This window comes from Diceros bicornis, chromosome 19 (assembly GCF_020826845.1).
Source record: "Diceros bicornis minor isolate mBicDic1 chromosome 19, mDicBic1.mat.cur, whole genome shotgun sequence".
Taxonomy (NCBI): Eukaryota; Metazoa; Chordata; class Mammalia; order Perissodactyla; family Rhinocerotidae; genus Diceros; species Diceros bicornis.
Window position 1 is genome coordinate 46,583,033 of NC_080758.1, and position 17,233 is coordinate 46,600,265.

At 39.3% G+C, this 17,233-nt stretch overlaps 1 protein-coding gene across 1 annotated transcript in view; it reads left to right on the forward strand.

Moving 5' to 3' along the window:
- The window catches only part of CFAP61 (cilia and flagella associated protein 61), a 286,840-nt gene that overhangs the window by 14,767 nt on the left and 254,840 nt on the right, over positions 1-17,233 (forward strand). The window contains exon 5 of the mRNA XM_058563317.1: positions 45-171. Within this exon, the coding sequence (XP_058419300.1) occupies positions 45-171 (127 nt within the window). The remainder of the gene's footprint in view (positions 1-44; positions 172-17,233) is intronic.

Consider the following 17,233-nt stretch of genomic DNA (forward strand, 5'->3'; position numbering starts at 1 on the left):
GTAAACAAAAAAAAAGGCCAAATTTCTTTGTCTCTATGATTTAGGCTCAACTCTCATAACTGTGTTTGACCAAGTGGGGACTGTCCCGAGTCTGACATATGATGAGGACTTTGCTGTGCATATATGTCACAGGCACAGCCATTACCCTCAGCTGCACATTCGCAGAGCCAGGTAAGGTTGGAGTGGTGCCTTTTGGTACCTGAGCTTTACCCTGACGCTTACCTTATGAAGAGTTTTTAAATTGCCATTTCTTACTGAAGCAATTATAGCTTGGATTAAATTGTTTTATAATACCCCCAAGCATTACTTCATTTGGAGATGTTTATAGTTCCCCTTGATGACATAATGTGCAGGACTAAATAACTGATGAGACTCATTTGGTGCTATGCGGTCGGCAAAGTCGTGCATTTACTACTTAGGGGTTTCTCAAACCCGCCATCCTTGGCCCCACACCGAGTGAAATAGCTTTCAAATGAAACAAACTTAAAAATCTGCCTATTTCGTTTTCCTAATAAAGCCCACCTATTTTCTGACACTCAGTGGATGAGAATTCTATTGATCTCAAAGAGGAGTTTTCCAAGTTGAAGGTCTTTACCATCACTGGCCCACATGACATGCCCTGAAGTTCAGCAGTCATAAGGAGATGGCTGTGGCAGATTCTATTTTCCCAAGATGGCTGCAACACCATCTTCCATTCTGCAAGCTTTCCTACGACATGGCGTTGCCACTTCTCTCATCAGGAGGTGAGGGATATGTCCCCTCTTTATGAATCTGGGCAGATTGTGACTGCTTTGACCCACACAACATGGTGGAAGGGATGCTCTGACTTGTGAGGCTGAAAGCTCCACAGCATGGTGGAAGGGATGCTCTGACTTGTGAGGCTGAAAAGCTTCTGCCTGGTTCTCTTGGGATGCTTGCTGTGGAGGAGGTGAAGGGAAGAAGTCTGACTGCCCTGAGACCACCGTGCTAGAGAGGCCGCATGTTGGGGCTGGGGTTGACAGCCCCAGTGGGGCTCCCGCTGACACTCAGCATCGACTGCCAGCCGTGTGAGTGCGCCGTTGTGGCTGTCCCGCCAAGGAGAGGCCCCCTATATCTGCAGCCCAGCCGGCATCTAACTGCAGCTGCAGGAGAGACCCAAGCAAGGAATGCCCACCTGAGTCCACCCAGATTTCTGACTCACAAAATTTTGAGAAAATAGAATGGTTATTTTGAAATAATAGTGTGTATGAAATCATTTCACAAAGGTGATTGGTTGGGTTTATCAGTGAAGAATAAATTGTATCTTCTTGAATCAATCATTGCCATATTTGTGGATTTCTTTAGAAAGTATTGAATTTAAATTTTAAAAAAAGCAAGAGCCTACTATTTACCAAGCATGTAGTATTATGGCATAATTGTTAAGAATTTGCAAAAATTCCATCAAGTGAATCTAGATTCTGATCTTGGTTTTACTACTCACCAGGTGGGTTAGCTTAAAAAAGGCACTTGGCCTCTACAGGCCTCAGTTTCCTCTCTGTCAGTGGGTGTAAGTGTGTTGTCCACTCATGAGATTGTTGCAGTGATTAGATGAGCTGATGAAAGTCAAATACTTAGTATATTTCCAGTCACATGTAAATGCCCAAAGAAATTAAATGTTATTGTTATTCATATTATTAGAATTAAGTGGGGGAGAGTGACCCATCTACAATGAACTGTAATGCTGTGTGGCTTGGAATAGGGAAGGACAGAGAGGGATGCAGACAGCTTTGACAGCTTCATACATAACCTCCCCCTCCTTCCCATTAAAAAAATCTAAATGTCCGTGAACAAATAAATGTTGTTTACATTTAGAAACTGTGGTATATCCAGACAGTGGATACTACTCAGCAATGAAATGGAATAACTACTTATATACACAATAGCATGGCTCAATCTCAGAAAGTTTATGCTGAGGGAAAGAAGGCAGACATAGAAACAAAGACCATATACTGTTGATTCTACTTTTATGATGTACAAAACAGGCAAGACCAATCTGTAGAGAAAGAAATCAGATCAGTGGTTGCCTCTGATGGAGAGAAGAGTGAGAGTGGGAGGGACATGATGGAATTCTGGGGTGATGGGAATGCTCTGTACATTGATTGGGGTGTATGCAGTTGTCAAAACTCATCGAACTGCATTCTCAATATCTGTGCATTGCACTATATGTTATACTTCAGTGAAAACAATTTAAAAGGAGAAAGGTTCACAGAGAAGGTAGCCTTTGAATCTGGTCAGGAAGCATGAGTCAGAGTTCAGTCAGAGGGACAGAATGGGGAAAGGCATGGAGGCAGGAGAGCACCTGGAATGTCTATTACGAGGCAGGTAGGCAGGCGTGGCTGCTGTTCCAGGTGTGAGGAGGAAGAGCAGACCATTGCATAGCAAAGGAAGAACCATAATGAGAAGGCTTTGTCTTGGAGCTGACAGGGAGCACAGAAGAAGAAAAGCATGATATGGGCTGTATGTTAAAAGATAACTGATTTTCATGTGATCAGTAGCTTGTAGGGGAGGAGAATAGAACAGTCAGGCCAAGAAATGATACTGGCTGGAATTCAGGCAGTGACAAGTCAAAGAGATCCAGGTAGCAGAATGGATCAGGGCAGGTGCATAGATGCAAAGAAATGTTTGAGAGGGAAAGTACAATTTGGTTGCCAGTTGGATGGAGAAGTTGAAGGATAAGAATGAGTTAATGGTGACTCAGGGTTTTCAAGTTTAGGGAGGATGGTGGATTCATTAGCTGAAAGTAGAAATAATAGTGTTAGATGGACAGGAGAGAGTTGGAAATACAGGTCCTCTCATGAGTAAGGAGATCATGAAAATAAAGGAGACTGTCTAGTTGAGGGGGAGATTTTAAAGTGAAAAAGCAGAGGACTAGGACAGAATCTTGAAAGATGAAAATGAGCTGTTAATAATAATAAGAAAGAAAACTGGAAGAGAGAGAGAGGAGTATTATAGAAGTCAAAGACTCTTAAAGTGGCAAATGGTGCAGGGAAATCAAATAATTTGAGTACAAAAAAGAGGCCATTAGATTTGGAAATTTAAAAAGAGATGAAATGAATAAAATTGATGAACTTCTAGCCAAACTGACCAAGATAAAAAAAGAGAAGGCAAATTACTGATGCCAGATTATGGATACAGATCCTACAAACATTAAAGGGATGAGGGACTACTACAACTCTATACATTCAACAATATAGGTGAAATGGCCAATTCTTTGAAAACCAAAAACTACTAAAACACATTTAAGAAAAAAATAATAACTTGGATAATTCTTTTTTTTTTTAATTTTATTTATTTATTTTTCCCCAAAGCCCTAGTAGATAGTTGTATGTCACAGCTGCACATCCTTCTAGTTGCTGTATGTGGGACGCGGCCTCAGCATGGTGGGAGAAGCGGTGCGTCGGTGCCGACCGGGATCCGAACCCGGGCCGCCAGCCGCGGAGCGCACGCACTTAACCACTAAGCCACAGGGTCGGCCCCTGGATAATTCTATATTTGTTGAAGATAAAGTTACATGAACTTTGGGTAAGAGGAAGGGTGGCTGCTTGCCCTGACACTGGCCTCTTTCCCCCAGCCTCCAGCCTCAACCCTGCCCCATCCTGATTTGCTTCTCTTTTTCTCTTATTCTCATGGCTCTGAAGCCTGCTTTGCCCAGGATCTGGGCCTCAGCTTTCTCCCAAGCTTGTTCCTTTGGCTCCTCTGTGCCAACTTGGCCACTCGGTCACCAGTGCTCTATGTCCGCCCACTTGGTTTGGAGTCTGGTCTTGTCTCTCCTTGAAGGGCAGAGTTGGATGTTGGAAATCAAGTTGCAGTGAGCTGAATAAATCAGAGGTAACAAAGTGAAGGCAAGGGAATATTCACTACTCTTTAGAGAAGTTTAGTGACGAAGGAAAGCAAAGAGAGGGAGGCAAATGTTGAACATTGTGCAACCATGTAAAATGATTCCGTTTTTACTCTCCATGTAGAGCATTTACTTTGCGTTCAAAGAGCCAGACATCATGTGTCTAAAAAAAGGTTACCAAAGAATAGAATAAGTTTAGATACCTAATTTAGGACAGGAGAGAAGAAAATTCCTTGTAGAAAACTATTTTTCTTTGCTTTCTTTTTATTCATAGCTAAATAGTCACATTATAATTCTTTCTTTGTAAAGTACTTTTGATCATGATACAAATACTAATACAAGCCAAAGGCATTCTGAAGAGAAGGAATTTTGTAACTGAAATAATATTTTTAATTGATTCTCTTATATCTTTCAAATACTCCTTCCTGATTTATGAAGTTTCTCTTGTTAGCATCATCACAGGCAAATAGGCCCTCCTGCCTTTCAGGAAATTACATTCTTTTTTTTTATATATATTAAAGATATACTTTATTGATTTTTTATTCCAATTATTTTATTGAGATAATAATTGTTTATAACACTGTGTAATTTCAGGTGTAGATTATTATTTATCGGTTTCTATATAGACTGCATCGCACTCACCACCGGTAGTCTAATGTTTATCCGTCACCATACATATGCGTCTCTTTACCCCTTTTGCCCACCTCCCCCCTCCTGCCCCTCTGGTAACCACTAATCTGTTCTCTTTATCCATGTGTTTGTTTGTCTTCCACGTGTGAGTGAAATCGTGTGGTGTTTGTCTTTCTCTGTCTGGTTTATTGCGCTTAACATGATGCCCTCAAGGTCCATCCGTGTTGTTGCAAATGGGACGATTTCATCTTTTTTATGGCTGAGTAGTATTCCATTGTATATATATACCACATCTTCATTATCCATTCTTCAGTTGATGGGCACTTGGGTTGCTTCCACGTCTTGGCTATCGTGAATAATGCTGCAGTGAACATAGGGGTGCATAAATCTCTTTGAATTATTGATTTCAAGCTCTTCAGATAAATACCCAGTGGTGGGAGAGCTGGATCATATGATATTTCTATTTTTAATTTTTGAGAAATCTCCATACTGTTTCCTGTAGTGGCTGCACCAGTTTGCATTCCTACCAGCAGTGTATGAGGGTTTCCTGTTCTCCATGTCCTCTCCAGCATTTGTCATTTTCTGTCTTGTTAATTATAGCCACTCTGCCGAGTGTAAGGTGATATCTCGTAGTTTTGATTTGCATTTCCCTAGAAATTAGGGATGTTGAACATCTTTTCATGTTCCTGTTGGCAATCTGTATGTCTTCTTTGGAAAAATGTCTATTCGTATCCTCTGCCTTTTGTTTCTCTTGCCTGAGTAGACATGGTTTTGAAAAGATGCTGCTAAGACTGATGTCAAAGAGTGTACTGCCTATATTTTCTGCTAGGAGTTTTATGGTTTCAGGTCTTACATTCAAGCGTTTAATCAAGTGTTTGAGTTTTGTGTGTGTGTGTGTGGTGTAAGATAATGGTCTACTTTCATTCTTTTGCATGTGGCTGTCCAGTTTTCCCAACACCATATATTAAAGAGACTTTTCTTTCTCCATTTTATATTCTTGGCTCCTTTGTCAAGATTAGCTGTTCATAGATGTCTGGGTTTATTTCTGGGCTCTCGATGCTGTTCCATTGATCTGTGTGTCTGTTTTTGTGCCAGTGCCATGCTGTTTTGATAAATATAGCTTTGTAGTATATTTTGAAGTCAGGGATTGTGATGCCTCCAGCTTTGTTCTTTTTGCTCAGGATAGCTTGGCTATTCGGGGCCTTTTCTTTTTCCATATAAATTTTGGAATCCTTTTTCTGTTTCCATGAAGAATGTCATTGGATTCTGATTGGGGTTGCATTGAATCTATAGATTGCTTTAGATAATATGGACATTTTAACTATGTTTATTCTTCCAATCCATAAGCATGGAATATCTTTCTGTTTCTTTATGACTTCTTCAGTTTCTTTCAATAATGTCTTATAGTTTTCAGTGTATAGATCTTTCACCTTCTTGGTTAAATTTATTCCTATTTTATTCTTTTTGTTGCAATTGTAAACAGGATTGTATTCTTGAATTCTTTTTCTGCTAGTTCATTATTAGTGTATAAAATGCAACTGATTTTTTGTAAGTTGATTTTGTACCCTGTAACTTTGCTGTAGTTGTTATTTCTGATAGTTTTCTGGTGGATTCTTTAGGGTTTTCTATATATAGAATCATGCCATCTGCAAACAGCAAGAGTTTCACTTCTTCCTTTCCAATTTGGATACCTTATATTTCTTTTTCTTGCCTAATTGCTCTGGCTAGGACTTCCAATACTATGTTGAATAAGAGTGGCAAGAGTGGGCATCCTAGTCTTGTTCCTGTTCTCAGACGGATAGCTTTCAGTTTTTCACTGTTAAATATGATGTTGGCTGTGGGTTTGTCATATATGGGCTTTATTATGTTGAGGTATTTTCCTTCTATACCCATTTTATTGAGATTTTTATTATAAGTGGGTGTTGGATCTTGTCAAATGCTTTCTCTGCATCTATTGAGATGATCATGTGATTTTTATTCCTCATCTTGTTAATGTGGTGTATCACATTGATTGATTTGCAGATGTTGAACGATCTCTGCATCCCTGGTATAAATCCCACTTGATCACGTTGTATGATCCTTTTAATGTATTGCTGTATTTGGTTTGCCAGTATTTTGTTGAGGATTTTTGCATCTATGTTCATCAGCCATATTGGCCTGTAATTTTCCTTCTTTGTGTTGTCCTTGTCTGGCTTTGGTATCAGGGTAATGTTTGCCTTGTAGAATGAGTTAGGAAGTGTTCTGTCTTCTTTAAATTTTTGGAATAGTTTGAGAAGGATAGGTATTAAATCTTCTTTGAATGTTTGGTGGAATTCTCCAGAGAAGCCATCTGGTCCTGGGCTTTTGTTTTTTGGGAGATTTTTGATTACTGTTTCAATCTCTTTACTTGTGATTGGTCTATTCAGATTCTCTATTTCTTCTTCATTCAGTTTTGGGAGGTTGTATGAGTCTCAGAATTTATCCATTTCTTCTAGGTTATCCAATTTGTTGGCATATAGTTTTTCATCATATTCTTTTATAATCCTTTGCATTCTGTGGTATCTGTTGTAATTTCTCCTCTTTCATTTCTGATTTTCTTTATTTGAGCCTTCTCGTTTTTTTTCTTAGTGAGTCTGGCTAAGCATTTGCCAATTTTGTTTATCTTCTCAAAAAACTAGCTCTTAGTTTCATTGATCCTTTCTACTGTTTTTTTAGTCTCTATTTCATTTATTTCTGCTCTAATTTTTATTATTTCCCTCCTTCTTGACTTTGGCTTTGTTTGTTCTTCTTTGTCTAGTTCTGTTAGGTTTTTCTTATTTGAGATTTTTCTTGTTGGTTGAGGTGGGCCTATATTGCTATAAATTTCCCTTTTAGAGAAGAGTTGGTATATTGTATTTTCATTTTCATTTGTCTTCAGGTATTTTTTGATTTCTCCTTTGATTTATTCATTGATCCAATGGTTGTTCAGTAGCATGTTGTTTAGTCTCCACATATCTGTGCCTTTCCCAGATTTTTTCTTCTAGTTGATTTCTAGTTTCATAGCATTATGGTCAGAAAAGATGCTTGATATGATTTCAATCTTCTTAAATTTATTGAGGCTTGGCTTGTCTCCCAACATATGGTCTATCTTTGAGAATGTTCCATGTTTACTTGAGAAGAATGTATATTCTGCTGTTTTGGGATGGAATGTTCTATATATATCTATTAAGTCCATCTGATCTAGTGTTTCATTTGAGTCCACTATTTCCTTGTTGACTTTCTCTCTGAATGATCTATCCATTGATGTAAGTGGTATGTTGAGGTGCCCCACTATTATTGTCTTGCTATTAATTTCTCCCTGTAGGTCTGTTAATAGTTGCTTTATGTACTTTGGTGCTCCTGTGTTAGGTGCATATATATTCATAAGTGTTATGTCCTTTTGTTGGAATGTCCCTTTTATCATTCTATACTGCCCCTCTTTGTCTCTCATTGTCTTTTTTATCTTGAAGTCTGCTTTTTTCTGATATAAGTATGGCAACACCTGCTTTCTTTTGTTTGCCATTTGCTTGGAGTATCATCTTCCATCCCTTCACTCTGAGCCTATGTTTGTCTTTAGAGCTGAGATGTGTTTCCCAGAGGCAGCATATTATTGGGTCTTGTTTTTTAATCCATCCAACTACTCTGTGTCTTTTGGTTGGAGAATTCAATCCATTTACTTTTAGAGTGATTATTGATATATGAGGGCTTAATATGCCATTTTATTTCTTGTTTTCTGGTTAGTCTATATTTCCATTGTTTCTCTTCCCTTGTATTTCTGACTGCCATTTTAGTTTGGTGGTTTTCTGTGATGGTTTTCTCAGTTTCCTATTTATTTATGACTTGTGGCTCTGTTCTGGTTTTCTGTTTAGTGATTACCATGAGATTTGTATAAAATATTTTGTAGATGAGATAGTCCATTTTCTGATAGCCTCTTATCTCCATTAGCCTAAGCAGGTTCCATCCCTCTCCTCTTCCTCTTCTGAGTTATTATTGTCAGAAGTTATTCTGTTTTGTTTTGTGAGTTTGTGACTAAATTGAAGTGTTTATAGTTATTTTTGATGCTTTCCTTCCCCTTATCTTTTATGTTATAATTAAGTGTTTGTTAACCTGTTCTGGTGGAGAGCTGCAATTTTCTGATTTTGTCTGTCTATTTATCTCCTTGCTCAAAGCTTTGTAAACCTTTGCCTTTTTGTTTCAGGTATGAGGGCTTCCTTCATCATTTGTTGTAAGGGAGGTCTAGTGGTGATGCACTCCCTCAGCTTTTGTTTATCTGGGAAAGCTTTTATTTCTCTCTTATCTGAAGGATAGTTTTGCTGGATAGAGTATTCTTGGCTGAAAGTTTTTGTCTTTCACATATATATGGAATATATCATTCCATTCTCTCCTAGCCTGGAAGATTTCTGCTGAGAAATCTGCTGAAAGCCTAATAGGGGTTCCTTTGTAGATTATTTTCTTCTGCCTTGCTGCCCTTAATATTTTTTCTTTGTTGTTGACTTGTGCCAGTTTTAGTATTATATGCCTTGGAGAAGGTCTTTTTGCATTGATGTAATTAGGAGTTCTATTGGCTTCATGTACTTGTAAGTCCAGTTCCTCTTCCAGGTTTGGGAAGTTCTCAGCTAGTATTTCTTTGAACAAGCTCTCTGCTCCTTTCTCCCTCCCTTCTCCCTCTGGAATACCTATAATCCTTATGTTACTTTTCCTAATTGAGTTGTCTAATTCTCAAAGAATTTATTCATTTTTTAAAAATCATAGTTCTCTCTCCCTCTCCACCTGAAGCATTTCTGTATTTCTATGCTCTAAATCACTAATTCTGTCCTCCATAGTATCAGCTCTATTTTCTAAGGATTCTAGATTATGTTTTTCTCATTAATTGTTTTCTTCATATCCAGAATTTCTGCGTTTTTTTTTTTTAAGTTTTGATCTCTTTGGTGAAGTATTCCATCTGCTCATTAATTCTGTTCTTGAGCTCATTGAACTGTCTTTCTGAGTTTTCTTGTAACTTGTTGAGTTTCTTTATGACAGCTATTTTGAATTCTCTATCATTTAGATTGTAAATTTCTGTAACTTCAGGATTGGTTCCTGGAGACCAGTCATTTTCTTCTGCTCTGAAGTGTTACTGTGGTTTTTCATGGTGTTTGATGAGCTGATCTTTTGCTGGTGCGTTTGTGGTAGTATCAGGTCACAGATTCTGCCTGCTACTGCTCTGGGTAAGCAGGAGCTGTGTTTCTGATCCAACTCCATCTGCCAGAAGTTGTGCAGGTGTGGCTGCTCTGTGTTTGTGTGGGCTGGCCACAGCTGCTTGGCAGATTGCTCTTGTGGGGGCGGGGCCTCTGTGCCTCTGTGCTCAGCAGGCAGTTGTGCAGGCACAGGCCGGTACTGTGCTGGCTGGTTGTTTGGCTGAGCTCCTGTGCCTGGTAGGCGGGGCACCTTCGCGTGGGCTGAGCCGCGGCCACTTAATGGGGAGCATTCCCACTAATGGGGCTGCCTGGGCATGGTGGGCTCTCCTGCAGGCCTGGCTACCCCTCCAAAGGCATTTGTGTGTGTGCGCCAGGCTGCCCCTGCCTCCTCTTACAGTTGCACTGGCCGCTATGTTTGTTGGGTGGGGCTCCTTCACAGGGGCTGAGCTGCAGACACTTGGTGGCAAGCTTCCCACTGGCTGGGCCGCCATGGCTCAGTGGGCATTCCTGTAGGCTGAGATAGTGTTCATGTGAAGGCTGGGCTGCCCTCACCTCTTCTTAAAGTCACACTGACCACTCTGTGAGGCTCCCAACCTGGCTTGCTGCTGCTGGGTAGGGTGCACTCACCTATCTCCACTGCTTCCTGGGGATCTAGTCCATCCACCTTCAGATGTATAGCTGTGTGAGTCTCTTAGGCATCCTGTTGTGCTGTGTAGGGAATCCTCTGTTGGTTAATGAACGTCTGCTTAGTTGTAATACAGAGGGGGAGAGACAAAGGGAACAGCTCACTCGGCCATATTACTGATGTCACCCAGGAAATTACATTCTGTAAAGAAGTTTTATTGTAAAAGTATTCACACCTAGGCAATGTTTTTTATTATGCTATGAGAAATTTCTATAAATTAATTGCTTATGATCTTGTAAATAGTCTAACAATTACTGTACTTTTGTCTTTATTTCGTTTTTAAATCTCTCATTTTTTTCTGCCATTTTCTAATTAACTTGGGGGATGGGTTCATTTAATAAAATGAATTATATTTTAAAATCCAAAAAATTTTTAAAGTAAAAACTGCTCATTGTTTCATTCTTCTATCTGAGTATGTAACTACACACACACATGCAAGTATATGTGTATATTCTCTCTCTCTCTCACTATATATATATAGTCATGATCATATGTTCTGTTAATTGTATTTTTCACTTAATATAGCAGATCATCATCTGTCCAGATCGATTTTATTCTTTTGAATGGCTTCATGATATTTCATCATGTGGCTCTAATATAATTAAATTATTCCTTATGAAAATTTGTCCTCATTTTTTTCTATAACAGATAATACTGTGGTAGACAGCCTTGTACATATATCTTCAAGTACTCATGCTATTTTTTTCTGTAGTCTAGATACCTAGAAGTGGAATTCTGGATAAGAATGCATGAATTACTAAGATTTTAAAATTGATGCCACCAAATTATTCAGTCAAAATAATCATGTCAATTTATATTCTAACCAGTAGAGTCTTGTTTTCTTATACCCTCACCAATACTGGATGTTTTCAGTTATTAAAACTGTTTTCAAAACATACTACAAAGCAATAGTAATCAAAACAGCATGGTATTGGTACAAAAACAGACACACAGATAAATGGAACAGAATTGAAAGCCCAGAAATAAAACCACACATATACGGACAGCTAATTTTCGACAAAGGTGCTAAGAACGTACAATGGAGAAAGGAAAATCTCTTCAATAAATGGTGTTGGGAAAACTGGACAGCCACATGCAAAAGAATGAAAGTGGACCATCTGCTATCGCCATTCACAAAAATTAACTCAAAATGGATCAAAGACCTGAAGGTGAGATGTGAAACTATAAAACTCATAGAAGAAAATATAGGCAACACACTATTTGACATTGGTCATAAAGGAATCTTTTTGGATGACATGCCTACCTAGACTAGGAAAACTAAAGAAAAAATAAACAAGTGGGACTTTATCAGATTAAAGAGCGTCTATAAGACAAACGAAACCAGAATCAAGATGACCAGACAACCCACCAGCTGGGAGAGAATATTTGCAAAATGTACATCTGACAAGGGGTTGATCTCCATAATATATAAAGAACTCACACAACTGAACAACAAAAAAACAAACCACCCAATCAAAAAATGGGCAGAGGAAATGAACAGACACTTCTCCAAAGGAGATATACAGATGGCCAATAGGCACATGAAAAGATGTTCAACATCACTAATCATCAGGGAAATGCAAATCAAAACAGCACTAAGATATTACCTCACGCCCGTTAGAATGGCTATAATCACCAAGACAAAAAACAACAAGTGTTGGAGAGGATGTGGAGAAACAGGAACCCTCATACACAGCTCGTGGGAATGCAAACGGGTGCAGCCTCTATAGAAAACGGTATGGAGATTCCTCAAAGAATTAAAAATAGAGATGCCCTATGATCCAGCCATCCCACTACGGGGAATCTATCCAACGCACCTGAAATCAACAATCCAAAGAGGCTTATGCACCCCTATGTTCCTTGCAGCATTATTCATCATAGCCAAGAAGTGGAAGCAACCTAAGTGTCCCTCGACTGATGATTGGATTAAGAAAATGTGGTATATATATACAATGGAATACTACTCAGCCATAAAAAAAGAAAAAATCGTCCCATTTGCAACAACATGGATGGGCCTGGAGGGTATTATGTTAAGTGAAGTAAGCCAGAAGGAGAAAGACAAACACTGTATGATTTCACTCATATGTGGAATATAAACCAACAGAAGGACAGAGAAAACAGTATTGTGGTTACCAGGGGCAATGGGGCTGGGGGGTGGGGGGTGGGGGGTGGGCACAAGTGGCGAAGGGAGTCATATATGGTGATGGACAAACAAAAATGTACAACCCAAAATTTCACAATGTTAAAAACTATTAAAACATCAATAAAAAAAAAACTGTTTTCGATCTGTTAGGTCAAAATAGTATTTTGTTGTTTTAATTGCATGTATCTAAATATTTGTGGGTTTGAGTGCCGTTTTGCAGGTTTCACTTTAAATGAATAAAATAGTTGAATTTAAAATATATCTGGATGGATGATTAAACGTGTGTGTGTAAAGTAGACAATTCTTTGGGGGAGGGTAGAGGGGAATGGGTTACAGGTGAGGGAGGCACATTTCTAAAAGTATTTTCTTTTTTTTTTTACTTACTAGATCACTAGTTTATTATAAAAGGATATAACTCAGGAACAACCAGATGGAGCAGATGTATAGGGCGGGGTGTAGGGAAAGGGTGCAGAGCTTCCATGTCCTCTCCAAGTACGCCACTCTCTCCAGATCTCCATGTGTTCACCAACGTGGAAGCTCCATATTTTCTTAAAGTGTAGGTGGTATACCAAATTTGCATCTTGGGAATTATCATTTTCTTGAGGAATTTTAAAATTTAAGTACTTTCAACATAGATATTCAGCAAGACATTATTGTAATAGAAAATTGTATATAAATTTAATACTGAAACTGACACGTACAGAGGCAGCCTATCTAAAAGTCACCTATTTCTTTCACTTTTTAGTAAGGTGACATCTGTGCTAACCTACTCACTGACGCTCCACTTGTCATTCAGGATGTAGGTTGCTAAAGAAAAGATGTAGAATGTGCCCAGTCTAGTGCGGGCTCCTAGTAAGCGTGTGGTAACCAGTGGTTATGAATTGGTCTCCTTCCTTCCCTCCTTTCCATCCCACCACCTTCTTCCTTGCTTTCTTTTACTCTTGAAAAATTTAGTGTTATGGACTATACCCTTCAAGTGGACAAGCCTGACGTGGCCTGAACTAACCTTGCCCGATTCTTTTCCCTGAGGTCTTGCTTGTTCAGCCTCTGATGGTGAAATATGCTGCTTGCCCAGCCCACAGTAAATCTGCAGGAAGCAAATCACAAGACGAATTTGGTCCTGGCAGCAAAGAGATGACAGCGGGTACTTTGTAATGAGGAAAGGATATTTATAAAAAGACAATTTACTGTATAGTAGTGAATTCATGAGGAAATTATGACATTATGACAGTTGATGCTTTTGCTTAAAGAAGATGGAGAAGTGTGACATATTTTAAGAAGCCCTCTGTCCAAAATGTTCAAATTCGAGTTTTGATACTTGCAGGTATAGAATTTCAGGTATCTGGAAAATGCACTCATGTGGTCTACCTCCCTCCTTAATGATGCAGAAAAAAAGAAGACCTTTCAGAATGTCCCATGGGCGTGGGCGTGGCCGTGCATCCTCTTAGGCTGCCCCATTTCTCTTATTTCCCCCATATTTATTTTTTGACATCTGTTTCATCAGTAGTTACTTGCACTGATAACTAATGGTGAAGAACACAATTCTTAAGACACTAAACCAGTGAAGGGTTTAGGGATGTAATTATCCTTCTGCCTAGCAACATATTCAGAACCAGTGAATTAACGTTGTAATCCCCAGTCCAGTTGCTTTGATTTACCTGTGTGGATAATTGTGCTGTAATCTGCCCCTCTACTTAGACACTAATTATTGAAGTTACTGTTCTGTATTTTGTATAATATCTGAAATAAAGCATTGCTCCTTCTGGACACACCTTTATAATCTATAGTGAGCTTGATTAATCATCAGTGGTGGATTTGAGATGTTCTCAGACTTAGAAACTATTGGAATGGTATTTCTGGGGAAAAAGCCTACCTTTATCAAGGCCTCATGGGAGTAGGGGAGGACTCACAAGGAAAGGATTAAGTGCTGTCAGTCAGTGTTATAAAATAACTAAAACATAGTACTGCTTTTTTATTGATAACAATGATTAACCAAATTGGGTCAACATTATTGCTATTTAAAATAGATGAAAGAAAATTTAGGACTTTAAAACGTAAGATTAGTGGTTTTTAAATACTAACTTTTCACCTCTTAAAGCAATTATTTTTATTAAGCATTTGATAATCTCATGCTTTTTAGGAATCCACTTAAGCTTGACTTCTGAGTAATTTCCTGTAAATGAACATTCTGATACTGAAGCTTTGACTATCCTAGAGCATTCAACAGATAGGGTAGAGCAGTTATAGAATTTCACCATTAAACTTCTTGAGTCCTGATGAGTGACCCAGCAAATAGAATCTGGTTAGCAATCCAACTGGAGCGATGGCGTGCCAAGATAGACTTTGGATCAGATCCTGGCGGTATAAATGGCAGGGGCCGCTAATTGGTCTTGAATGTGCTTTGAAGTCATTTAGGGTTTAAAATCCTCCATAACTTAAAATCATGACGTGTTCCAAGGAGTAGAAGCTAAATGGTTCCAAAACCCATTTTAAAGTTCTAAAATGGAATATATAGTTTAGAAATGATGGATTTGATTTTCTTAAAGAAGACCACTAGAGGTCACAAGAAGTCTTGAAAAGAAAAAGGTGCTTTGTTTTATACATCTGAGTAAAAACAAAAATCTAGTTGACGCCCACTGTAGGTTCTTCTACTCCAGGGTTAACCAAAATATGCTGCATTCTTTAGCACTACCACTAAATTGGATTCTGTGTGATTTTTTTTTTCTTCATTCATTGATTTCTTAAAGCATACACACACTCTCAGGCTTGAAGAAATACTGTATTTATGGCATTTAAAGTGACATCAGAATCACTTTTTCAATGGGACATTTTTAAGTCTAGCTAATGAAATGCAGATCCTCCCTGGGTGTGGAAAATGCCGTCAGACAGGAGAGAGGTGGCCGTGCCAACGTTCTGAACGCAAAGGTGGCCTGCTGCTGCTGCTGTCGTCACAGTCCTTAAGTGTGAACTTTCCATCTGTGAATTTGCAATGGTTTCTTTGCTGGCAAAGAAATAACACGTACCTCCTGTGTTCGAGAGAAGCTGGCCTGTAGATTTTCCTCTAGGATTGTAATTACACAGTAGAGTGGTCAGGATGTTGAGGCGTTGAAGCATTCTCAGAGTCTGCCTGTCACCAAGAGACCCTGCCAGCCAGCTGGGAAAGTTCTGTGGGGTCCGGGTATCACAATGCTTCTTGAAAGCCCAGCTAACTGTGGAATGGATAAATGAGTTTGTCCTTTCTTCTCCCCACATCCCAGGAAGCCAGTGAGAGCCATCAGGTCCCTGTTGTCCTTCACCTTGCCTTCTCCTGGGTTGAGAGGGCACCCGTTCCCCAAAGGAGGTGTCCTTGAGAGGCTGTTGATTGTTCTAAGCTTTGGATTCCACTCCGTTTTCATCGGGCACGTTTCTCAGAGTCTGGCGAACATTTAGGTGCCTGAGCCATCAATCAGTCTTTATGGGATGGACCTTTATTTCTTCCAAACAAGTTAAAATAGAATATTCTATAACTGATTACATTAACAAGTACGTAATTGCCTCCTCCAAGCCATGTGGTGAATGGAAGATATAAAGGAATGTTGCTTTTCACTCAGAGAATGGTGTCATTTCCATTATACTTTATATTGATGAACCATCACCTTCCATAGTCATCACCACTAAAAGGCTGTGGGTCACAGAGGTGCCAGGCACGTGGCTCTGCTGTGCTGAATGAATTCAGAGGAAGTTGTGGCTCTCCTCCAATCTGAGTCGCAAGCAGTGCTCATTGCCTCGGAATGCTCAAATTTAAACATTTTACTGGATGAATTGTTTTTGGTAGCCAGGGTGTTTTGTTTCTGTGAGGCTGGACGTTGTCATATGTCATCTGAGACTCTGTGAGGCTGATGTCATACTTTGTCATTAGCACTGGGGCTGATGCAAGATCATAAATTATCGATTACCCTAAGGAATGCATTTAGCAGAACAAGTTCCTCTTTATCCATTTTGGGGAAGGGCTTAAGGGAGAGACTCTTCAAACTCCACACTTTGAATGATTTTTTCTTATGTCTCCCAGAAGAATTAGTATTGAGGTGTGATTATAGATGACTTTGTTAATGGGCTGCTGAGGGCTCATGATTAGGCTTACAGCCTGGGGCTCTCTCAACCTTTATTCTTGATTTTTATATCTATGGAGTAATATTTTTGTGTCCATTATATAGAGAAAAGCCCATGGTACACAGTTGATTTTGGAGTTCCCTATATGATACCTGTCTTAATCTACTTAAAATCATTAGGATATTGAATTATTTTCCCATTATGTCTATTAATAAATATCAATGCAAACTTTTATTTTTGGCAAAATGTTTGAAAATGATTTGTTGGCTATGCTCATCTAGAATCTTTTTTTTTTAACCAGTATCATCCAGTACTCTTTACAGAGAAAAGCCACCTCTGTTAGCAGCACCCTTTTGGCAGGTTGTTAAGTGGGGATATGAATGGTTTCTAGAATGCATTGGGACGTTCTAGGCTCTTTCAGCCAAGGTCCTGGGTGCTCAGGTGGAGCCAGCCAGCAGGGGTTTCCAGGTGGCATGGGATGTCGTGGGGGCCTGTGAAGTCTCCCCAGAGCAAATGCTACTGAGGGCTTACGCCTGCCAGAGAGTGAACCTGAGGGCGTTCCTTGTATCACCACACTGTACGCTCCCCACTGTGCTTGTCTCTGCCCCTTTTGCAGTTGAGAGACCAAGGCTTAGTGTTGAAGTGACTGGGCAGGT